Below are 25,741 nucleotides of genomic sequence, written 5' to 3' on the forward strand. Positions count from 1 at the left end.
ATAAGGGGGACGAAATGACAAATTTTGGGGGACGAAATGACCAAATCGGGGACGAGTTGACTGGGGGACGAGTTGACTTGATACCGTGTGAAACGTGTCAATGTCAAGATGTCGGTACATCGCCCGGCATTACAAACCGACAACCAAAACCAGTCGTTCACGTTACAACAAATACACAAGAAAATAGTACTTTAAAGAGTATATCTAACTACTGAAATAAATATATATCCTAAATACCTTGGATTTCAATGTGCATACGCGGTCAATCCATTGTTAACTTGAACACCAGTACTTTGCGCTAATACTACAGTACCGCAATTTTGACACGTTTAATAACTTTTTTAACTAAAACCTGTGTACAGATCTTGCTGCGCGGTAAAAAAAAGATTTTATATTGTTGAATGGAAGAAAATATATAAATTCCTAAAATAACATGAGAAAAATGTATTGTGTATGTTCTTAAATCCTATATATAAATATACATTTCCGAAATTTGATACATTTTAGTCGACTTAAAGTACAATACAGATTGAATCGTAGTTGTTTAACTTTTAATCGGTATTCCTACAGATCGATAATTCATGTTTCAGTAAGATAGTAGAAATCGGACAATGGGATAGCAATCATGTTATAGTCACCGACAATGTCGGACGAACGCTTTGTGCTGTATCGTGCACAGATAGGCGCCAAGAAATGATGTCACGCTTATATAGTTTAATCATATATTACTTGTGCTCTTATCAATATATTTGTAACACAAGACACGTTCACATCATGAAGATAACCAGAGAAAAGGGTTGAACATAATGCGAGTTAATGTTTCAGGATTAATACATGCAATATCTTAGGGAAGAACACAAAAGTTAATTAGCTGACAAATAGCATAAAACATCAAACTGCAGTATAAGTTATGAATTGCTATAGGAAAGCAAGAGAACCAACATGGCCCTATTCCTTTGATCCATTCAAATTAAAATAAAGGGAGGTTATTTGTCAAAAATTCCTTCTGGAATTGGCTTCTCTGATTGTCTGAGTTCATTTGATCACATAAATGAAATTTGGAACCAATCATGCAAGTAGTTACCAAAATATGTTCATTTTAATTAAAGACAAAGGGTTTGAAATGAAATCAGTCCAGAGTTATCTACTCTGATAATCTGAGACCACCTCTGGTCCTACTTGTCTGATTTTGTTCACAATTGAACTCGTTCAAAATTTTATGGCAATACATGTAATATGTAAATATGTTTTGGATTGGTGAAGAAAAAACTCATCCAAGATCTTGAAGCCATACACATTCTATATACAAGGGCACATAACACTAAACAAACTGATCCGATCTAGCCCATAATCGAACTCATCCGAGGTCTTGTAACCAAAAACAGTGTGACCGAGTTTGATTAAGATTGTTTCAAAATTGTGGGTAGTAGAGTGTAAATAAACTAAATGTAAACGGATAGACAAACGAACGACGGACATTCATCGATCTTAATAGCTCATCATGAGCCTTCGGCTCAGGTGAGCTAAAAGAGCTTAAAGAGATTGAAGAGAGAATTATTTTTTCTTTTATTCCTCTTTCCAGAATTTGAAATAACAATTAATTACATAGGCATATCAACGGGAAATATCTTAAAAATTATGTGGGCACTTCCCATTAATTTACAATAATGTGGCTTTCATATAGATGTATACAAGATGTAAAACAACACTTTTAACTGTTTTTTCATGCCATTCTGATTTTGTTACTATGACTTGTTATTGTTATAATTGTTGTCAGATACCCTTATGGGCCTTGAATTGATTAATAAACTGTAAAACTGTAAACTGGGGTTACGCCATAACTAAGGTGACGCTGTTTTTATATTCTGATGGTCGCGTCCACTAAGTTATGGCGTAACCCCAGTTTACAGTTTTACAGTTTATTAATCAATTCAAGGCCCATAAGGGTATCTGACAACAATTATAACAATAACAAGTCATAGTAACAAAATCAGAATGGCATGAAAAAACATGACAAATAGTTGCTGAAGTAACTGATATTGTGGAGGATGAGAACTGGTATGAGCCGCACTCTGAGGATACCAACCCTCCACACCCACGATCAATACGAACCCAGACTAGCCAGCGCACCCCCACGATCCACCGAGCCACACCTCCCGTCGTAAGCGACTAGTATGGACCCCGACCAGACCATGCAGACCTGCACGCCAGCCCGGATCCACACCGACCGCAACCGCGGCACGCGCGACTCACACGATGCTAACCATTTATCTAAAACGAGACATAATTTCCTTCCAGAACACAGCCAATTTTAACAAAGTATTCTTATTGTCGCTGTTCATATGGTTCGAAAATTTGAGAGCATTTGGATATTTATAATAGTACTCATCTTTCTATCAATATTGAAGTATTTAGTGAAATTCATCTCCGAATAAGTTACTGTTACACAGATGACAAGTTCTTTGTCCTCTTGCAATGTTTTCAAATCTACCTATTTCTACTGGCAACAGCTGATTCATGCATCTGAATTTACAAAGTGAAATGCTAAGGATAAAAGGTAAAAGGTTGAAATATTTTTCAGATATCAATTCGTGTTTATACATTCTATAATTTAAACATTTGCTTAAGTTATTAGCAGAAAAGTTCCAGTTTTGTATAAACTGATCTTTAAGTCTGGTGTTAACAACATTTTTGAAGGAGTTAAGACAATGGATTTTCTGATCTAACCAATAATTAGAGATACCAAGAGAATCCAAACTGTCTCTTACATAACATAACCAGTTAAATTTCTTGTTTTGTCTCTGAGACAGTGAGAGGCAAGTTCTGTGTACAAAATATAACAAAATTTATCTTCCTTGGAGTTTATCATCTTGCTCCATAAAGTTAACACTCTACCTTTAATACGACTTGAAAGTTGTAAAATACCAAGATCACCATACAGCATATTATTAGGAGTACTCTGCTTCAAATCTAAAATAAGTTTCAAATATTTCAACAGAAATTTATCAACAATATCCCCCCCCACTCCCTCCATACCTCGGAACCGTACAAGATGATAGGAGTAGCCATGGTATCGAAAAGATCCAACTACAGATCAATAGGTAAAAACAACTTCCTGACTTTACTAAAACCAGCGGACATAGCTTTACGTGCTTGATCAACTAAATGAGCTTTAGTTCTACCAAACATGCCATTGGATGAAAATTGAATACCCAGGTATGAAAAGTGGTCAACAATTTCTAAAATATTACTCTCAAATTGAAACACTGGAGCATTACGTATACCTCTCTTATTTCTCCAAAGTGTAACAACTTAGGTCTTTGCGGTGTTAACCAAAAGGGGGCCGAATTGACCAAAAGCGGTGTTAACCTTTAGCCCCTGTAAGGTACAGTGCTCTGACATAGCATTAAGAGCTGACTGGAGGTCATTTGCATTCTCAGCTAAGATGACTGTGTCATCAGCATATAATAACAAATATAATTTAAAGAAAACCTCAACATCATTATCACTTAACATCTGACTAACATTATCAGATAATAGCTGAAGACCATCAAATTTACTAGACATAAAACTATTCAAATCATTCGACAATAAAGAAAAAAGAACAGGAGAGAGATTTTCACCCTGTCTAACACCAGTATGACTCACAAAAAATCGGACATTGTATTGTTTGATTCATACATGTTGAGAATAATTTTAAAACATTTACCATTAATATTGTAACCTAAAGAGTTGCGCCATAAAGAAATACGATTGACTAAGTCAAAGGCTTTGCGATAATCCACAAATGTACAGTACAGTTTCTTACTATTGACAAAACATATTATGTGAAGAACAGGCTGGATATATATATATATATATTATATATGATCAACAGTGCTGTAATGCTTTCTAAATCCAGCCTGTTCTTCACATAATATATTGTTGATATATAAAAATTATTTAACCTTAGGTTACAGGCTAGTATTTAATAGAGATGTGAACAACTTTCCATAAACAGCTTAATATAGTTATGCCCCTGTAATTGTCAGGGTTGTTAATGCTACCCTTATTCTTCTTTGTACGGTACAAAGGTAGAATAATACCTTTACTCCAAATATCGGGAAAGATACCCGAGTCTAAAATAATATTGAACAGATTACAAAATACTGATAACAGAACAACAGAACAACAGAACAGAACAAATCTTTTATTTTTTAGACTTGAGCTTACGCTCCTCATCCTTAAACAAAATATATATATATCAAGGTCACACATATACATATACATATATATAAACATCAAACATCCATATAATGCAGACAATTGATTAAACGAGAGTGACATTATGATAATTAAAGACTATATCAGCTGTGCGTATATCAAAGTACACCAACAATTATGAAAGCTAAAACTATATATATCATAAGATAGACTCGCGATTGTGATTCATGCACACAGGAGTCTTAATATATTTTTTAACCGTAATCGTTGTAATTTAAAGAAGACTTCACATTATGTTACTTCTTATTTTCTAAGGCACAGTTTATAAAACAAGCTAATTTTTTCAATGTTTGCACATTCTTTGATGTAACATTCAATAACATACTAGTATGAACATTTTAGGTACTCGTTCAAATTATTGTCAAACATCAAAGACATGTTATTACTCAACGGCTTGATTGTCTTTTCAATTTCAAGTACAGTACTGAGAAAGGTGTGTTAAGCATATCATCATAATAAAATCAATATTTTCAGGAATATCATCTGGCTTTTCAAAATCTGTATTTAAATTGCTAAAATGTTCATGAAACATTTCACTAGAGATTTTTTGAATTGTAGATTTTTTTCACCAGAACATTTGTTTAAAAGATTCCAATAGGACTTAGGATCAGTATTCCTAAGGCATCTAATTTTCTGTGAAACCCGATCATTAAAATCTCTAATTTTTTTTTACTATTTTTTTTTGTATTTTTTTACTATTTATGACCATAGATTCTCTATTAATAGCAGTCTTATTGCACCGATAAGTATTTCTACTTTTATAATAATCCTGCCTATGATTTTTACAATTATTATCAAACCATGACTTATGTGGTTTAAAGGAAATAGTGTTCAGAAATACAATGTACCTTTTTTTCTGAATGAAATTACATTTCCTAGCAGCATTAGAGCCACTTTAATAATGATGTTTGTAACGTCTTTGGTTATACTGTTAATGGCATCATTACTATAAACCTTACTATCACTAAGATAAATTTCTTCATCACAGACAATACATCATTGATATCTTCTTGGTCAAAATTACCAACAAAATCATTTTTCATACTCCTATCCCAAGTAGGTTCGGTAAACTCTAAATTATCACCATTGATCTCTAGGTTTTCATCAACCTTGCTGATAGCAAAATGCTAAACATTAATGCATAGTTCTAAAGTACAGTGTACATCAGGTAATAAAGGGACAAAGTTTGACAAACATGTGTTATATGTTGTCAATAAGACAAAGAGACTTACAGAATTAATTAAACGAACTTTTGCTTGTATGACCTTTTTTGTATGACCACACAGTTGTTTCTTACTATTTACAAAAGTTTGATTCGTTCCATTGTCGATTATGGAGTAACTGTTTATAATCCTTGTACTAAAAAGAACTCGCAGCCTTTTGAAAACATTCAGCGACGAGCAACACGAAAATCATTCAAATGTATCCCAGTTGAGAGGATAATCCTATACTGAAAGGCTGATCCATCGACACTTCTGTACTGAAGAGAACGTTTCGATATGATCCAAATCTTCAAAATTGTCCACGAATTTGAAAACATTAATTCCGAAATGTAAATATTTTTTACTTTCAATGATAACCCAACGCGCGGGCACTTGTTCCAAATTTATAAACCTTCTGTTGACAAGACTCTGAGGAAAAACACCTTTCCCATCAGATGTATTGATAATTGGAACAAACTAGATGAAAACATTGTTTTGAGTGATAGTGTTCAATCTTTCAAGACTAAATTGAATAGAAAAGGGAGAGATAAGAGATTTGACACAAATAAGATCTATGAACAGTGTATGCAAGCAATGGTTTTTAAGATTTTCAATATTGTAACAGTATCTGCCAACAGTGCTTTACTTATGACTGTAATTTTAAAATTTTTATTCGGACCCCCACAGAGATTTTCATTCAGACCCCAACAGAGACTTTCATCCGGATCCCCACAGAGAACAAGATCGGAGGAGCTTAAGGGTCATATCTGGCCCAGGCGCTCCGTAACAGATGAAGGTAACAAGGTAACAACTTTAAAGTGACTAACTTTTGAAAAAGTGACATCAGATAACAAAACATAACATAGAGCCAGGAATTCTTTATACGTGTTTTCACTATAAAACTTTTATATTATACCCCAAAAAAATAAGGTAACGGGTTTAAACAACATTTTTTTTACTCCGAAACACTACTATTTTTTAACTTTAAAAGTCACACAATTAATTAGCAATTGAAACGTTAAAAATTAAGATAACAGTAGTCAATTAGTGGTATAAGCCCACAATCACCGCTTGTAAAAATTATTATTGCTGATTTGCACGTATCCGTGTTGAAGGGACAGAACTCTTACTAAAGCGGACGAAATACCGGCAAAGTAAGTCGTGGCATTTGATCCTAGAAATATCTAATATTATAGATAAAGATTAAACTTCAAACATAGTAAAATAAAGTAAATGTTGTGTTAGAATTTATTTAGTTATAACTATTTTTTTTAAGTTTTATAAAGTAACTAAAATTTTCATTTATCAAGTTGAAGTTCCATGTTTGACGTGGCAGTGGGTGGGGTAAGACTTAAATAATTTAAAGATCGCCGATCGGAGACTCCCCTTGGATTGAGAGACATTCTCTCTATGTTAACACTGCCTCTCATTCAAAAGACAAACTGCTTTTCGACGAAGGACTTATTAGGTAAAAAATCATTGTATTAAATAACAAATGGTATCAAGTAATCCTAAATGTATGTATCTTGTTTTCTCATATTCTCGGGGGCATAAGGGGTTGTTTTATTTTTTATTCCCAGTAACAAATTAACCATTTCATAAACAGCATTTGGGTGTTATTTTGTAGAAAAGTCACTTGTCTTCCAGATAGAGTCATGAAATGTTACTGATGTTATCCTAGTTCTATAAATAAACGTCGGACTTCAATATTTTAAGATTTTGACATTTCATATAGTCCGACGTTTTATCGAAAGTATGAATTTCCCGGTAGAGCTTTCCGTAAAAGTTCTTGCGGAAGGTTTTACAAGTTCACGGTAGAAGTGACTTGAAAGCCATAGCTAAATACCAACAACGGACAAAGAAACCTAATTTACACATCCATTGAACATACTGTCTTACTGAAGTTATTGAAGATCAGTCCGCACTTTGAAAATGAAATTTACATCCATTCACTTTCACAACACAACACGAACTGTCAAATCTTCTTTATTATAAAGATTAATTTTAGACGAAAAAGTATTCTCACGGTCGGATATGAAAAAAAATGCGACCCGTTACTAACGTATTGTCTATGTAGTATGTATATGTTTATAGTCGATGGGTGTAATCAGCATTTATTGGTTGTAATTTTATCAAAAGTTACTTAAATTAGTTGTAAAGTCCTATCAAAGCAGTTTAAAAGGCTAGTCCACATGCGTTCGGCGGTACCCATGCGTTAAATAATGGCCGCAGACTTTTACAAGTGTCGTAGGCTAAGGCATAAAAAAAAATATGTTTGTTTCCTGTAACATGCTGAAAAATATGGGGGTCGGTAGGTAGGGAATTTTTTTTTTTTTTTAATTTTTTTTAGTAGGTGTCAGAACATTTCAGTGTTTAGTAACCTTATTATCGCCAATTAACTGCCTAATCAGGCCTCAACCTTAACTTTCTTCAGCAGTTGCCAGCAGGTTCACCAACTGCTAAAATCTAGTAGACCTGCTCAGACTTTAGTGGACCTCCAATTCTATCTCATAAATTGCTGTAGACATCATAACTTCATATGACTCAAAGAAACAGGACTTATTTCTAAATAATTAAAAATGGAAGACTGTAGCAATCTGTTATCCCGAAAAATAATTATTTTGAAAAGTGTCCCAAAATATGGACACAATCAGCACCAGTGTTGAAAGTGAAAAAAAAAACATCAACAATTATCGGTAATCATTCTGATGATAAACTAAGTAATTGGCCTCGTTTTCATCATCAATTAACACCCCCTCAAAGAGCTAAAAGAAGTGTGTCGGTTATTGTGGCATCTGCATTGGAGATCAAAGCGGTACAGTTTCCACGAGATTGTCATTGCATTACGTCATGTTTTCGCGCCATGTGACACATCACTGTCTGATCGTACTTTCTCGATTCCTTTAATTGTTGAGAAGAAATCAGTAAAAAAGTTTTTTCTTTAATTTTTTAAAAAGCGAATGTGCAATATCCCGAATAAACTGACATGTAAATGTGTCAGATCGTGAACGATACTGACCTATTTGCCCTCAAGAAATTTACATTATTGTTTGAGAAGAATATCTAACAAAGTGTTGTGTCAAAAAATATATGTACGAAGACTCATTTAAAACTTATTAAAAATCGCAACGACATCATACTGCCACATTTTAAAACCACATTTCTATTTACGTTCATGAGGTCACGTAACCTATTCTGCCGTGCTAACAGAAATCTGTTTGCCAAAAAATCGTTTTACTCCATGTATTTAAATTGCTGCCGCTTTTTCATTATTTAAGATTTTTTAATTGTGTTTTTTGTACTTTCTGGTCAAAAGTCTGAATTTTATTACCATAGTATGTACCGTTTATTTACTTTAAAAAGGAAATAAATAATCAAGATCGCGCTGTTTGAAATTTTACAAAACATTATATGAAAATTTGATCGTTTTAAAAGAGTTTTGCCTACATTCCTGTCGATGTCTTATTAAAATTGTTATAGAATTCAAACTGTATTAGTTCTCAAGCGGTGTTGAATATCTGAAGCGAATATATTAAAAGATGAATTCACTACGCGCGTTTTTTGTGTCAAAAGTAACTGCGATGTAAATTAAGTATTACGATAGGGCGCACGTGCTTGTGGAATGGAAAATTACCAGCATGACGTTTTGATATTTTTACGATTCGCGGGTAAATTCCAGTCAATCCAGGTAATTTTGCCTGATGTAATTACTCAATTTGGTAAAGTTACCACGCAAAAACCACTCACCCGATCGGTGGAGTAGTCCATTTGTGCTATCCTGACTTTAACTCGCCAATGCTTATAACTGTAGAATGCCGTACTAAGGCAAAATCAACTTTGGTTTTGTGAATTCGCCGATATGGGTACGATCCCCCACCCCCCATCACCCCGTGACTGAAAATTGGTTGACCGTCGGTCTACCCAACTTTTGATAGTGGACCTGCCGATTTTGGGTGCGTCGGTCCAACGGTCCACCGGTAAGGTCGAGGCCTGTATAAATTAAATTACTAATCAAATAAAATTGTTGAAAATTTGCTCCCGCCTTTCAATAACAGATGTTGTTCATACAAGTTTTTTTTCTACACTGATTCCTTTCGTTCAGTAAACATTGTGTAACAGGCAAAGTTCATCGTTTTGCAGACAGACATAGCTTCGGGCCGTTTTTGCCAATTAGAGATTTTCGGGGCCACAATTAATCTTTTGTCGCAAATGGCTCAAGTGCAACCGACAGCGTGACCCCTGAACAAGTGGTACAAACGTGATAATAGACTGCTCTTCTATGAATTGTTTATCAATTAACGTTTACACCTTGATCAATAAACATCTTTCATAATGAAGTACTAAATACAAACCGCGAGATAACCACGTGTCAGTCGGCGCGTGGCGTGATTGACATCTGTCAGTAGCTAATTAGTATATGACGCTCCGCCTACTGCCATACTTCCGCTTGTGGCGGCGAACAGTATTGAAATTCACCGAGATTTTGATTGACTAGGGGCAGAACTTTTGAACTCGATATGCATCAAAGAAAACTTCACGATTTTCGCGGGTGAAAACCCGGAACCTCGAGTCTACCGACAAACAGGCTTTTCGCCATGTTGTTTCATGTCGACAGAACCAGGAACGTTCGTGACTATGCGCGACGAGGTCGGGTGCAACTAAATTATCCCTATAATCAATAAAGATATGATCAGAATCTCGAATTTTAGCCCATAAAAAAATTGCGGTCGGCGGTAAAAACTTACGGTCGGTCGGGTTACAGGAAACAAACATATTTTTTTTTTAGGCCTAAACGTATTTGTTTTCGTCTAAGCATGTATAATTGATTCTATATATTTATTCGGTGTTTTATTGTTCGTGATATTTCAATAAATTACGCTAGAAGTTTCTGTGAAATGCGCCGGGGAAGTGATTGGTGGTGCAGTTTTAGTTACGGTAAACCAATGTTTCACGTGTTTGAGAGTTTTCCTACATTACACTTCAATAAAATAAAGTCGTAATCTGTGCTATGCAGATGGCTGACATTCCATTAAACTTGACACAGGGACATGTTGAACGTCCAAATATTAAAAGGCGCCCTGTGCAAGTTTAATGTTATTGAACTAATGTTATCCCATTTATATATAATCATTTTGTTGGAACATGGAGGTAATATAGATGGAGTGCGGACGAGATAATTGGTGATAAGTATTTATTATACCACATGTTGTTCCTTGCTGAGCTTCTTTCAGAATCCTACGAGAGATATCACCACAGTCACTTAATTATCACCGTTTCACATGTAATTAACATAATCCTTTGAACACACTGTGGGGCACCGCGGTAGTGATGGGACATCGGTTGGAAAACTCCAACCGATTATCGGTTGGAATCGTTTAGCAAACCGATGCGATGTATCGGAAAAATAATCGGTTGAATGTAATTTATTTTCATACTTGTTTATTCAGATAGTCATGTCTTTAAAGTGACTGTTTTTGATAAAATTCATATGCTCTTTTGAAAAATAAAGAACTACCATTAATCAGATGTTTTAAAGCTGGTTCATGGTAAACAGAAACTTGTTTAGTAATGCCTAATTAGTTGCAGACAGGGAAACAACAATAAATTGTAATCTGGTTTACATACATGTATCATAGACTCATAGCTGTCATTTGTGACAGTTGACTGGTATACCTGTACCTGTAAAATATCTAGCATACAGCAAGGAAGTACAGTCTTTCTCTGGCTGACAAAAATAGTGATTGTAGAAAATCATTAAATGAATTCAGTTATTTTTCGGTAATATTAATATTTTCATACAATGGTTACCATAGCCTGACACTACTGAGTAGCACCATCTTCCAACTACTTGTTGCTATGGCATATAACAATGTCATGAAGCTTGGTAAAAAATGATCAGATAAAAATCAGAGTTTAATCTGTTATATGTACACTGGTCAGCGATACTGGGTAAACGGAATTTTGGCAGAACAAAATCATGACAACTCGATGACAACTGCAACTGCATAAAAACACCAAAGTTCTTTCCATTGAAATTACGTCATGGACACGGAAATTTGACGGCATTAGTGTCCAGTTTCAACAGATAAATTCCCTCGGGCATACCGTTGTAAAATATGAAAATTTATCAAAGTTTCGCTATTTTTTTTGGCCCCACTTTTATTGACGCTATGGACGCTGCCATGTTAGCAGCTGATCCTAACTGTAAGATGTTAAATCCATTTTCATTGGATAACTGAAACGAAATACTAACGTTTGAGTGTCGGCATACTTCTGTTTTATCCGTTATGCATGCAGGTAGACCATATTTCGGATATTTCTAAGGTAAACATAAATTCTCACGCACCGTATTTCCCTTCGGAAACCTTCGTTCATACCCGTGTAGATTCGTACCCGCTATCGACTCTGAGAAAACATAATCGATTATCGGAATCGGTTGGACTTTTCTAGCCGTCAATCGATTATATCTGCTAATCGGCCCATCACTACACCGCGGTTTTATCGTAAATCAGCAGATGCATCAAAATTTCAACAAAACGTAAGTTGTGGGTGACATATGCGCACATGTCATATTTTGAAACTAATTAATACAAACAATGCACACTGCTGGGGATTCATCAGTAGGGTAAATGTACTACTTCTTAAAGCATTCGTTTCTGTGATATTGTAACTCTTGAGATAACAGTGACTCATTAAAGTAAGCATTTACAGTTTACTATGTAGTCATTTTAAACTAAATTCTTTTTGATTTCCTAAAATTTTCTAAAAAATGTTGACATGCTAAATTAAAGTTAAGGTATCAAATTTTCATTTACTGGGCATTAAAAACGTGAGCAGTTGCGAGCATTTTAGATAATCACCATGTTTTAGACTGCATATTTTATATAATTGGTCTTGATTACAAGTTTATGTAAGTCATTCATATAGCTTAAATTTTATTTATTTAAGTAGTTATTCAGTTATCAAACGCCTTCTTCGTGTATTTATCTATATATCTATTTATTTATTTGATTATTTATTTCGCAGATTTGAAGCTGGTGTAAAATCTCACAATTTTGTCGCACGATCTGGAGTTCAGTGCCTGTAAAGATGCACATGTTGATTTTTTTTTTTAATATTTGCCTTGCATTTCACTTATTCGCCTAGAATGTACCAGCATATTGACAAGACATGTTTTAATATCCATATACGCTCTGTACAGCTAAATTGGCTTTGTAGGTCAGTAATATTACGTTATAATCTCATTTATTATAAAGTGAAAGTTCGTATTCATAGCTTTCTTGTCTTTACATTCTGGACATATCCAGGGACCCTCCGGTAAAGTTTCAGCTTTCAGATTGGCAAACGAATATTGCCACCATTCAGATTCGCATTTTACATGTTCGCAATTAATCATTTCTCTGTCATTTGGGTGTTCACGTGGACAATATGGCCAGTCACTGTCAGAATCACTCCACAGCCTTGTTAGTTGAATTAATTCATTGGAAAAGAAAATCCCTTCAAAATCTTAGTTTTCGTAATCATTATTTGCCATAAGTAACACTTACAATAAAGTCTTTCCAAGAAGAACAAATTCGATGTAAATCAGTTATAACTGCATGACCGTGGATGACATGAAAATGCATGTATTTCCTCAACTTCAATTGCCAAGTTGTCAATAACGATGTCCGAATGTGTATTTGAAGTGTCAGGCAGTTACTAAACGGAAAATATCGGAACATCCCGATCCCATTATCGGACTATTCCGGCTGTTCATCGGGTCTCACTCGATTAACTCCGTAAGGAACAACACGATATCCGATTAACACCTAGTTGCTACTGATTGACAGGTACTTATCAGAGGATAACAAAGCCACGGTGCCGCACAGTGTACCTTTGAAGTGCCTTCGTCCGCACTCCATCTCTATATTACCTCCATAGTTGGAAGTGGCTATTCCTACGGTCCCTTAAGAATAGCCTCACAGGCTATTCCTACGGCTCTCCCGTAAGAAGAGTGAAATAGCCAGCAGGTGGCTATTCCTACGGCTCTAAAGATGTTTTGTATGTCCATCTTGAATTGCATCGTACTGAATTAATTTGTATATGTTTTATGTCTGTTTAAACAAAATATTTTACCAAATCCCTTTTTTTTTCACTTAAAAAATTTTTTATAATTTTGAACTCTTAGAAACTTAAAATTGCATTGTTATAATTGCTATTTTAGTTATTATTTGGTAACAAATTTGATAACGTAAAGCACATACCTATAAGTATCAGTATGAAAACAAACCCTTTGAAATAATCATGTTGAATAAAGAAAGCTATGCATGTTCATTAAGGAAATTATTAGAATATTTGAGATATGTCAAGGCTTTTTTTCACTGAGAGGGGAAGGGGCCCAGACCCTTGATTTTGGGGAAAATAGGCTACGTGTTTTGGTAAAAGGGGAATAAAAATCTTGAGGTAAAGACCAATTTAGGGGAAAACTTCACAATTCTAAAGAAATTTTCTGAGGGGAAGGCACCTGTAAAAGGCCCCTGCTATAGAAGAAAAAAAAGCGCTGTATGTAGTTATATATATCTGATACTCTATTGAAAGGAACATCTCCCTTTGTATAACCGTGTTAAATGTATAATATTTAGCCTCAATGATATTATATGTCAATATTGTATTTGCCTCATATTATCATGTGTATCATGAAACGAGAATCCTAAAACATAGAAATGCCAAAAAAAAAAAAACAAGCAACTAGTATAACTTTAAGATAAATTACATTGTTTCGCATTCTCACTAATTGATACACTTGTAAGGTAGACTGACTCTCCAATAAACATTGACCCTTGTTAATTGGAACCATACTGTGATGGTCATTAGCCCCCAACTGTGCTGGTGAAGACAGAAATCCCTTGACCCACTGCCAAAATCTAGCCCTTTATAGGTGGTCAGTCACATTAAATTTAGAGCAAGATTTTCTGACATTTTTCAGTTTTCATTTATTCTGTTAGAGATTTTTGTAAGATATTACATAGAGTAAGATCCCTAAAGATTCATTCAAGCAAATCCATTAGTTGACAAAAATCTGCTTAACTATCTAAGTCAACGAAATCACAATAGAATTCAATTATTTTGCAGGAGTCTCGCGTAAGAAATACAAGAAAGTTGTCGAGGAGGACAGAGAAGTTTTCCCCTAAATTGGTCTTGACCTTCTCTGCCAGAATTCATTCTTAAAACATTTACTCCACAATTGGGGGAAATAAAGATATCTATCTATCTATTGCGGAAATGTCAATGATTTAGTTAAATATTTTCAGTTGAGAGTCTACAAAAAATACACAGTTAACTTTTATTTCTTTAAAAATTTCAATGTATTTAATTTACCATCAACAGTGGATTAATATTGAAAGCCTAACTTTTAATTATCAATTACTCAGTATAAAAGTGACAAACACTTTCTATTTAATCAAATCAATTAAACTTGAATAATCAATAATTATCATTGCCTACACAATAGATATCTGTCATATATAAATAAGGGAGGTGTAAAGTCCTAGGGTGTAAAGACCTGGAGGAGTAAAGTCCAAGGGTGTATTGTCCAAGAGGTGTAATGTCTTGATACCCAACAAATCAATCAATTCAATGAATGTAATAATAATATTGTGAGTAATAAATATGTCATTATTCTAAGTTTATATCATGTTTTGAATATCGTGTTACAGGTTGTATGTTCCCTTCATGTCTCTGTGATAAGACATGTAAAAAATAGAGAAGAGAAATAAAGATTGACAAAAGTAAACAATTTGTTCGAAAATATACAAGTTGAATTAATTCAGTGCAGTGCAATACAAGATGGACATACAAAATGTCTTTAGAGCCATAGGAATAGCCACCTGCGGGCTATTTCACTATTCTTACGAGAGAGTCGTAGGAATAGCCTGTGAGGCTATTGTTACGGGACCATAGGAACAGCCACTTCCTATTTTGTTGTTGTATTTGATACCACCCTCACCCGCAGAAATGGACCAAGAGTTTGTCGTATTCCCGTGGGTCTAGATTTGACTTTTCATCACAAATAAGTTGTAGAATTTAAAACATTAAAATTACCATTGTGTTATAAAAAGATATATTCTGTAGTAAATACATCAAGAAATATTACAGTTAATTGCATAATCAATAATTTATGGCAAATTTGCTAACACCACCAGAAAAAAATAAGGATTTTTTTGAAAACTGAGTAAAATGCTGATAGCTTCGTCAATATGCATTCAAATCACTTGAAATTTTCAGTGTGTCAGTTTTGTACCATTCCTGTCTAGAAAATAATAAACATTAAATTATTTGACAACCTGAAGGCAACAAACGAGAATAAAAGAAACCCTGGGAGAAACAATACCAATTACCGTGAGTCTTATATTCAGTGGACTGTATTTATAACAAAATGATTTTATGAAAGGATAAATTTTATTCTGTTTAATTAATTTATATTTTAGCTTTAGCCATTCGGCAAAAAAATCATCAAAACACCAGGTAAAAGTTGCATTATTGTCATTCAAAGAACAGAGGTGGGGAATTTTAGCATTTTATGGCATATACCAAAGAAGTATAACAGGGCTTTCGGTAGGTTCTGAAACAAGAGTCATTGACTCTTCAGCCTAAATTTTCAAGGGTAAAAATCAAATTTTCAAGAGTCAAGATCAGCTTTTCAGGGGTCAAGCTACATGTATACTGTTATTAATGCAACTCCCACAGACTTTATCTAAAACAAGTACATTAGTCATAACCGATTTTCTTAAGGAATTCATATTTTAGTTGTCTTATTTTGCACATTGCCTAAAAGTGAGTGGGGTTTGGTGCTTTGCATGATTTTATTCTTGGCAAATTCTTCTAAATAAGAGCTGCTTTGGCAACAGTGATCATATTTTTAGCTCACCAAGCACAAAGTGCTCAGGGGAGCTATTGTGATCGCTCACCGTCCGGCGTCCGTCCGTCCGTCCACACTTTCCTTTAAACAACATCTCCTCCTAAACCAACAACCAATTTGATGAAACTTCACAGGGATGTTCCTTGGATGGTCTTCTCTAAAAATTTGTTCAAAGAATTGGATTCCATGCAGAACCCCTGGTTGCCATGGCAACGAAAGGAAAAAAACTTTAAAAATCTTCTTCTCAAAAACCAGAAGCCCTAGAGCTTAGATTTTTGGGTGTGAAGCATGCCTAGTGGGACCTTACCAATTTGTTCAAATCATGACCCCGGGTCAAAATTGACCCCGCCCCGGGGTCACTTGATTTTACATAGAAAAATCTAAAAAATCTTCTTCTCGAAAACCAAAAGCCCTAGACCTTAGATATTTGACATGTAGCTTTGGGCCTAATGGACCTCTACTAAAGTTGTTCAAACATGACCCCGGGTCAAAATTGATCCCGCCCCAGGGTCACTTGATTTTACATAGGAAAATCTTCAAAAATTTTCTAAAAATAAAGCAGAAGGCCTAGGTCTTAGGTATTTCACGTGTAGCTTTGGCCTAGTGACCTCTACAAAATTTTGTTCAAATCAACCCCCGGGGTCAAAATTGACCCCGCCCCAGGGGTCACTTGATTTTACATAGGAAAACCTTAAAAAATCTTCTTCTCAAAAGCAGAAGCCCTAGAGCTTAGATATTTGACATGTAGCATTGCCTAGTGGACCTCTACTAAAGTTGTTCAAATCATGACCCCCGGGTCAAAATTGACCGGCCCTGGGGGTTTCGCTTGATTTTACATATGAAAATCTTCAAAAATTTTTCTTAAAAAAAACCAGAAGGCCTAGACTTAGATATTTCACATGTAGCATTGCCTAGTGGATCTCTACAACATTTATTCAAATCATGACCCCAGGGTCAAAATTGACCCAGCCCCAGGGGTCACTTGATTTTAATAGGAAAATCTTCAAAAATTTCTAAAAATAAACCAGAAGCCTAGTCTAGATTTTTGACATGTAGCATTGCCTAGTAACCTCTACAAAATTTCTTCAAATCATGACCCGGGTTTCAAATTGGCTCCCCCCCATGGGGTTACTTGATTGTACATAAAAAAAATCTTCAATATTTTCAAAAAATAAACCAGAAGGCCCTTGAGCTTAGATATTCCGACATGTAGCATTGCCTAGTGGACCTCTACAAAATTTGTTCAAATCTTGACCCCCCAGGGTCAAATTGACCCAGCCCCGGGGTTTACTTTATTGACATTGGGAAATCTTCATAAATTTGCTTAAAATAAACCAGAAGGCCTAGATCTTAGATATTCTTTATGTAATATTGCCCTAGTCGACTTCTACAAACTTTATTCAAATCATAAACCCCCGGGGTAAAATTGGCCCCGCCCCAGGGTTACTTGATTGTACATTGGAAAATTTTCCAAAAAATTTCAAAAATCATCAGTTTGACATTTGAAACATATTACTCTGGTGAGCGATCCAGGGTCATCATGACCCTCTTGTTTAGCCCACCATCATCAGATGGTGGGCTATTCAAATCACTCTGCGTTCGTGGTCCGTCGTCTGTCAGTCCGTCCGTCATTCCGTCCGCCCTTCCGTTAACAATTTCTCGTTATCGCATCTCCTCAGAAACTACCAGGGGGATTTTGACCAAACTTTGTCAGAATGATGTATTGGTACCCTAGTTGTGTCCCCCTGAAAATCAGACTGGTTCAACAAATTTTTAGTAAGTTATGGCCCTTTGTTTATTTCTGTAATTTACATAGATTTATATAGGGAAAATCTGTGAAAATCTTCTTGCCCCAAACCACAGAGCCTAGGGCTTTGATATTTGGTAAGAAGCATCATCTAGTGGTCTTCTACCAATATGATTCAAATTATTTCCCTGGGGTGTAATATGGCCCCGCCCTGGGGGTCACATGTTTTATATAGACTTATATAGGGAAAAACTTTGAAAATCCTCTTGTCCAAAACCACAGGGCCTAGGGCTTTGATATTTTATATGTGACATCATCTAGTGGTCTTCAACTAAGATTGTTCAAATTATCCCCCTAGGGTCAAATATGGCCCCGCCCCGGGGGTCACATGGTTTACATAGACTTATATAGGGAAAAACTTTGAAAATCTTCTTGTCCAAACCACAAAGCCTAGGGCTTTGATATTTGTAATGTAGCATCGTCTAGTGGTTCTCTACCAAGTTTGTTAAAATTATCCCCCTAGGGTCAAATATGGCCCCGCCCTGGGGGTCACATGGTTCATATAGACTTATATAGGGAAAAAGCTTATAAAAACTTCTTGTCAATAACCTACAACATTCAGATTTGGACCACATGTATGGTTTTGAGTGGCAAGATGAATCTTGACATGAGTTGACCTTGATTTTGACCTAGTGACCTACTTTCACATTTCTGTAGCTACAACCTTCAAATTTGGACCACATGCATAGTTTTGTGCACTGAAATAAACTTTGACCTTGACATTGACCTAGTGACCTACTTTCACATTTTTGAAGGTACATGCTTCAAATTTTGGACCACATGCATAATGTCGTGTTCCGAAATGAAATTTGACCTTGATTTTGACCCAGTGACCTACTTTCACATTTCTCAAGCTACAGCCTTCAGATTTGGACCACCTGCATGGTAATTGTACCAAAACAAACTTTGACCTTTACATCGACCTAGTGACCTACTTTCACATTTTTGAAGGTACAGGCTTCAAATTTGGACCACATGCATAGTTCTGTATTCCGAAATAAAATTTGACCTTGATTTTGACCCAGTGACCTACTTTCACATTTCTCAAGCCACAGCCTTCAAATTTGGACCACATGCATGGTTTTGTGTACCGAAACAAACTTTGACCTTTACATTGACCTAGTGACCTACTTTCACATTTTTGAAGGTACAGGCTTCAAATTGGACCACATGCATAGTTTTTGTATTCCGAAATAAAATTTGACCTTGATTTTGACCTAGTGACCTACTTTCACATTTCTCAAGCTACAGCCTTCAAATTTGGACCACTTGCATAGTTTTGTGTACCGAAATGAACTCTGACCTTAAGATTGATCTAGTGACCTACTTTCAGATTTCTGTAGCTATAGGCTTCAAATTTAGACCACATGAATAGGATTGTGTACCGAAACAAACTTTGACCTTGATATTGACCTAGTGACCTACGTTCACTTTTTTGAAGGAACAGGCTTCAAATTTGGACCACATGCATAGATTTGTATTGTGAAGTGAAATTTGACCTTGATTTTGACCTAGTGACCTACTTTCTCATTTCTCAAGCTACAGCCTTCAAATTTGGACCACTTGCATAGTTTTGTGTACCGAAATAAACTTTAACCTTAAGATTGACCTAGTGACCTACTTTCAAATTTCTCAAACTACAGTCTTCAAAATTGATGCACATGCATAGTTTTGTGTACAAAGAACTTTGTCCTTGAAATTGATCTAGTGACCTACTTTCACATTTCTCAAGTTACAGCTTTCGAATTTAGACCACATGCACAGTGTTGTGTACGGAAATGAAATTTTACCTTGAGCTAGTCAGTAAGTCTTGAAATTTGGAACACACAAAAATGACACATTGGTGGGCGCCAAGATCACTCTGGGATCTCTCGTCTTAAATGCAGACGTTTTACAGTGTAACTTCGAAAATCGAACGACCTCCGGACCAGCCTAAAAGTTCGATTTTTGGAAGATTCCGATATGCAGAAGTTTGAAAGTTTGTAGGCAAAGTGGACGTGGTGCACAAGAATTATTTTTTCTTTCACATAGGATGAAGAAGATTATTATCCTTTTTAATTTTACAATTACATATAAAGAAATTAATAAATAAATAAATAAATTAATTGATTACAAACATTAAGGATAATAAATACATAAATAACAAATATAAAAATAAACAACATAACTTTAATAACAGCATTAACGCAAACATTTTCCACTTACATTATACTCTCTTTGGAGTCCCGAGTTCGTCAACCTTAAATTTTAATTTATGTTGATAATGCATAGTCAATGTAACTTTATCGTTTAAAACATCTATCTTTCTTCGTTCAAGCATTAAGAAAGCTTTTAACACGTAAGATATTTAATTCATTACGTTTTGATAAATTGAATAAAAATGAAAATAGTCGCTAATTACTTTCTTACTTTTGCATCAAATGATCATTGTGATTATACAGCGTGTCAAAATAAACGCGCGCCGCTAACAGTAAACAAAGAACATGTTGACAGCGTTTTCGGATTATCAGGTGACACTTTTATTCCAACAAATATTTTGCTGTTCAGTTTTCGGAAGTTAATTTTAGTGTTAAAATATAAACGGTGCTTCAAAAATCGTCCGGTTTTCAGAATTCGGAAGTTCCGGTTTTCAGAAGTTAAAAGTATATAGAAATAAGAACAGAAAAAACAGGACCTTGAGTTTCGTGCGATTTTCAAAGGTTTCCGGTTTTCAAAAGGTCCGGTTTTCGGAAGTTACACTGTATTGGCTTTTTATTCAGGTTGTACTAGAAAAAATGTACTAGAAAAATCTTGTAAGAATTGATAAAAATGTCCGAAAATGGCGGTCGCGAAAACGAGTGACAAATACGGAAAAAGAAAGTAAACATTTTGAAATTCTCGAAAAAATAACTGTTTTAAATTTCATTTTTTTCATCATACCACGTGTAATTTCTGCTTATTTAAAGCATTTAATTTGTTTTGGCCCAAACAAAGCCTCGGCAATGATAATAAATTTGCTATAGACCGTGACGGTCGACAGGCTCATGTAAATTATCGTATCAAGCACACAAAATAGTTAACAAGTGGCACAGACATGATAATCTCAGGCTGCATTGTTTATCAGTTAACTTTTACACATTGATCAATAAACACCTTTGATAATTACAAGGCATATTGTACTAAATACAAACCGTGAGATGATCACGTGTCATTTGGCGCGTGACGTGACTGACATCTGTCAGTAGCTAATTAACATACGACCCTCCGCCTACTGCCATATTTCCTCTTGTGCCTGCAAACAGTATTGAAATTCACTGGGATTTTGATTGACAAGAGGCAGAACTTTCGAACTTGAGATGCATCAAAGTAAATTTCCGCGAGTCAAGTCGACGCACGTGGCATATTTTATGCGGGTCAAATATGAGTTTTTCTCGATTTTCGCAGGTCAAAACCCGGGACCTCGGGTCAACCGAACGCCCTGTATAAAATACACAGAATGGCAGCTTGCTGTAATCTCGCGTGATCACGTGTCAGAGCATGAATCTGCGTTATCTTAGTAAAAACAAACATTGGCGAGCATAGAGTTACAATTTGTACCTTTAAAACTACATTTAAAATACATGTTAACTTCTAAAACAACATTAGTTTAATGTGAAATAGTCGTTAAAACACAAAGTACACGTTTCTTACCATCAAAAGAAGCGTGGTTATACGGTGATAATTAATTTACAGTGAATAATTGCTTTCGCATACAAAATGGCGCGCGGAGAACACATCACTTCCGGATAATGAGATCTCATTCAGTTGTCACATCTTTTGGCGAGATTTGCTCTATATGCCTTTCAAGTTGCCGATCTATTTATTTTTAGCTCACCTGTCACAAAATGACAAGTCGAGCTTTTGTGATCGTGCAGTGTCTGTCGTCCGTCCGTCCGTGCGTCAGTCCGTAAACTTTTGCTTGTGACCACTCTAGAGGTCACATTTTTCATGGGATCTTTATGAAAGTTGGTCAGAATGTTCATCTTGATGATATCTAGGTCAAGTTCGAAACTGGGTCACGTGTCTTCAAAAACTAGGTAAGTAGGTCAAATAATAGAAAAACCTTGTGACCTCTCTAAAGGCCATATTTTTCATGGGATCTGTATGAAAGTTGGTCTGAATGTTCATCTTGATGATATCTAGGTCAAGTTCAAAACTGGGTCACGTGCGTTCAAAACTAGGTCAGTAGGTTTAAAAATAGAAAAACCTTGTGACCTCTTTAGAGGCCATATATTTCATGAGATCTTCATGAAAATTGGGCAGAATGTTCACCTTGATGATATCTAGGTCAGGTTTGAAAGTGGGTCACGTGCCTTCAAAAACTAGGTCAGTAGGTCAAATAGTAGAAAAACCTTGTGACCTCTCTAGAGGCCATATTTTTCATGGGATCTGTATGAAAGTTGTTCTGAATGTTCATCTTGATAATATCTAGGTCAAGTTCGAAAGTGGGTCACGTGCCATCAAAAAGTAGGTCAAATAATGAAAATAAGTTGTGACTTCCCTTGAGGCCATATTTTTCATGGGATCTGTATGAAAGTTGGTCTGAATGTTTATCTTGATGATATATAGGTCAAGTTTGAAACTGGATCAATTGGATCAAAAACTAGGTCAGTAGGTCTTGAAATAGAAAAACCTTGTGGCCTCTCTAGAGGCCATACCCTTAAATGGATCTTCATGAAAATTGGTCAGAATGTTCAACTTGATGATATCTAGGTCAAGTTCGAAACTGGGTCACATGCCTTAAAAAACTAGGTCAGTAGGTCAAATAATAAAAAAGACCTTGTGACCTCTCTAGAGGCCATACTTTTCATGGGATCTGTATGAAAGTTGGTCTGAATGTTCATCTTGATGATATCTAGGTCAATTTTTAAACTGGGTCAACTGTGGTCAAAAACTAGGTCAGTAGGTCTAAAATTAGAAAAATCTTTTGACCTCTGTAGAGGCCATATTTTTCAATGGATCTTCATGAAAATTGATCTGAATGTTCACCTTGATGATATCTAGGTCAGTTTCGAAACTGGGTCATGTGCAGTCAAAAACTAGGCCAGTAGGTATAAAAGTATATTTTTCATAAGATCTTCATGAAAATTAGTGAGAATGTTCACCTTATTGAAATCTAGGTAAAATTCAAAACAGGGTCACGTACCTTCGAAAACTAGGTCAGTAGGTCAAATAATAGAAAAACCTTGTGACCTCTCTAGCAGTGTACGAAATTCAGATTTGAATCCAATAGCCCGTTCGGGCTACCAGATTAAAAATTTTCCAAGCCCGACACCAGTTTCACTAGCCCGAACTTTTAACACCTTAAAATACATAATTTTTGCACCACATAACATCTTGTTTTACAAACATCTCTATGCATGTTTGAAGTAATAAAAAAGACATACAGTATATGTTTGCCATGTTTTTGAAAAATTTTAACTCGAAATACTCCAGTCCAGATCAGCATCGTCAGAGTCCAAAAGCATCGGACATGACACTCCTTGCCAAAACGAAATCTAAACTGTTATGCCCGATTTTTTAGGATCCGCACTCACCAATTACTGCAACTCGGACTGTTGACAATTTGTAAGATGTAATACCGAGCGCTGAATACACATTTACACACACGCTGATAGCATAATTTAAGCTCCGCCTACTGCAGGTACTTGTGAGATTGTGGCGAGAAGTGTGAAAGCTAATCAAATTATCCGTTACGCTAGAGGTGATTGTATTCAGCCAATTAGCGCTGCGGTTACGTCTTTGACACTGTGTTTGATTGTCAACACGTTAGAGTGCAAAAACCAATAATTCCATAAGCGTTTCTCAGTCTGGAAAATCACGATGCAGTTCTCGTTTAATTAGCATGTTTTTTTAGCTCACCTGTCACAAAGTGACAAGATGAGCTTTTGTGATCGCGCGGTGTCCGTCGTCCGTCCGTCCGTGCGTGCATGCGTCAGTAAACTTTTGCTTGTGACCACTCTAGAGGTCACATTTTTCATGGGATCTTTATGAAAGTTGGTCAGAATGTTCACCTTGATGATATCTAGGTCAAGTTCGAAACTGGGTCACACGCCATCAAAAACTAGGTCAGTAGGTCTAAAAATAGAAAAACCTTGTGACCTCTCTAGAGGCCATATATTTCACAAGATCTTCATGAAAATTGCTCAGAATATTCACCTTGATGATATCTAGGTCAAGTTCGAAACTGGGTCACGTGCCTTCAAAAACTAGGTCAGTAGGTCTAAAAATAGAAAAACCTTGTGACCTCTCTAGAAGCCATATATTTCACAAGATCTTCATGAAAATTTGTCAGAACGTTCACCTTGATGATATCTAGGTCAAGTTCGAAAGTGGGTCACGTGCCTTCAAAAACTAGGTCAGTAGGTCAAATAATAGAAAAAACCTTGTGACCTCTCTAAAGGCCATATTTTCATGGAAACTGTATGAAGTTGGTCTGATCTTCATCTTGATGATATCTAGGTCAAGTTCGAAACTGGGTCAAGTGCGGTCAAAAACTAGGTCAGTAGGTCTAAAAATAGAAAAACCTTTGACCTCTTAGAGGCCATATATTTCATGAGATCTTCATGAAAATTGTCAGAATGTTCACCTTGATGATATCTAGGTCAAGTTCGAAACTGGGTCATGTGCCATCAAAAACTAGGCAGTAGGTCAATCATAGAAAACCATGTGACTCTCAAGGCCATATTTTTCATGATCTGTATGAAATTGGTCGAATGTTCATCTTGATGATATCTAGGTCAAGTTCTAAAATGGATCACGTGCCTCAAAAACTAGGTCAGTAGGTCAAATAATAGAAAAACCTTGTGACCTCTCTAAAGCCATTTTTCATGATCTGTATGAAAATTAGGTCGATTCATCTTGATGAATTAGTCCATGTTTGAAACAGGTCATGTGTGGTCAAACTAGTCGAGTCTAAAAAATAGAAAACCTTGTACCTCTCTAGAGGCCATACTTGAAGATCTCCATAAAAGTGGTCGGAATTTCACCTGATATATCCAGGTCAAGTTAGAAACGGTCACGTCCTTAAAACACTGGTCATGAGTCAATCATAAAAAAACTGTGACCTTCTAGAGGCCATACTTTTCATGGATCCTGTATGAAAGTTGGTCTGAATGTTCATCTTGATGATATCTAGGTCAAGTTTGAAACTGGGTCACTGTGTCAAAACTAGGTCATAGTCTAAATATTAAAATCTTCGACTCTCTAGAGGCCTTAGATTTTCAATGGACTTCTATGAAAATTGATCTGATGTCACCTTGATGATATCTAGGTCGTTTTGAAACTGGGTCACATGCGTCAAAAACCAGGCCATAGGTATAAATAGAAAAACCTTGTGACTCCTTTAGAGGCCATATTTTTCATGAATCTTCAGAAAATTAGTGAGAATGTTCACCTTGATGATATCTAGGTAAAGTTCAAAACAGGGTCACGTACCTTCGAAAACTAGGTCAATGGTCAAATAATAGAAAAACCTTGTGACCTCTCTAGAGACCATATTTTTCAATGGATCTTCATGAAAATTGGTCAGAATTTTTATCTTGAAAATATCTA

General features: G+C 35.6%; 2 protein-coding genes across 4 annotated transcripts in view; one reads left to right on the plus strand and one right to left on the minus strand.

Moving 5' to 3' along the window:
* Positions 1-489, minus strand: part of LOC123566569 (beta-1,4-galactosyltransferase 2-like) — a 42,989-nt gene extending 42,500 nt beyond the window's left edge. The window contains exon 1 of one of the 2 annotated variants that reach the window (XM_045360797.2): positions 238-489. The gene's annotated coding sequence lies outside the window, so the exon portion shown is untranslated. The remainder of the gene's footprint in view (positions 1-237) is intronic. The other variant, XM_045360798.2, reaches the window with a different exon arrangement.
* A 6,051-nt stretch (positions 490-6,540) lies between these two features.
* LOC123566567 (translocon-associated protein subunit beta-like) overlaps positions 6,541-25,741 on the plus strand; it is a 59,934-nt gene continuing 40,733 nt past the window's right edge. The window contains exon 1 of one of the 2 annotated variants that reach the window (XM_045360796.2): positions 6,541-6,619. Coding sequence is in view for 1 of the 2 variants with exons in the window: in XM_045360795.2 (XP_045216730.2) it covers positions 6,786-6,809 (24 nt within the window). In the remaining variant the exon portion in view is untranslated. Of the gene's footprint in view, positions 6,620-6,770; positions 6,810-25,741 lie in introns of those variants that run through there. The other variant, XM_045360795.2, reaches the window with a different exon arrangement.

The sequence above is a fragment of the Mercenaria mercenaria genome, chromosome 8 (genome assembly GCF_021730395.1).
Source record: "Mercenaria mercenaria strain notata chromosome 8, MADL_Memer_1, whole genome shotgun sequence".
NCBI lineage: Eukaryota > Metazoa > Mollusca > Bivalvia > Venerida > Veneridae > Mercenaria > Mercenaria mercenaria.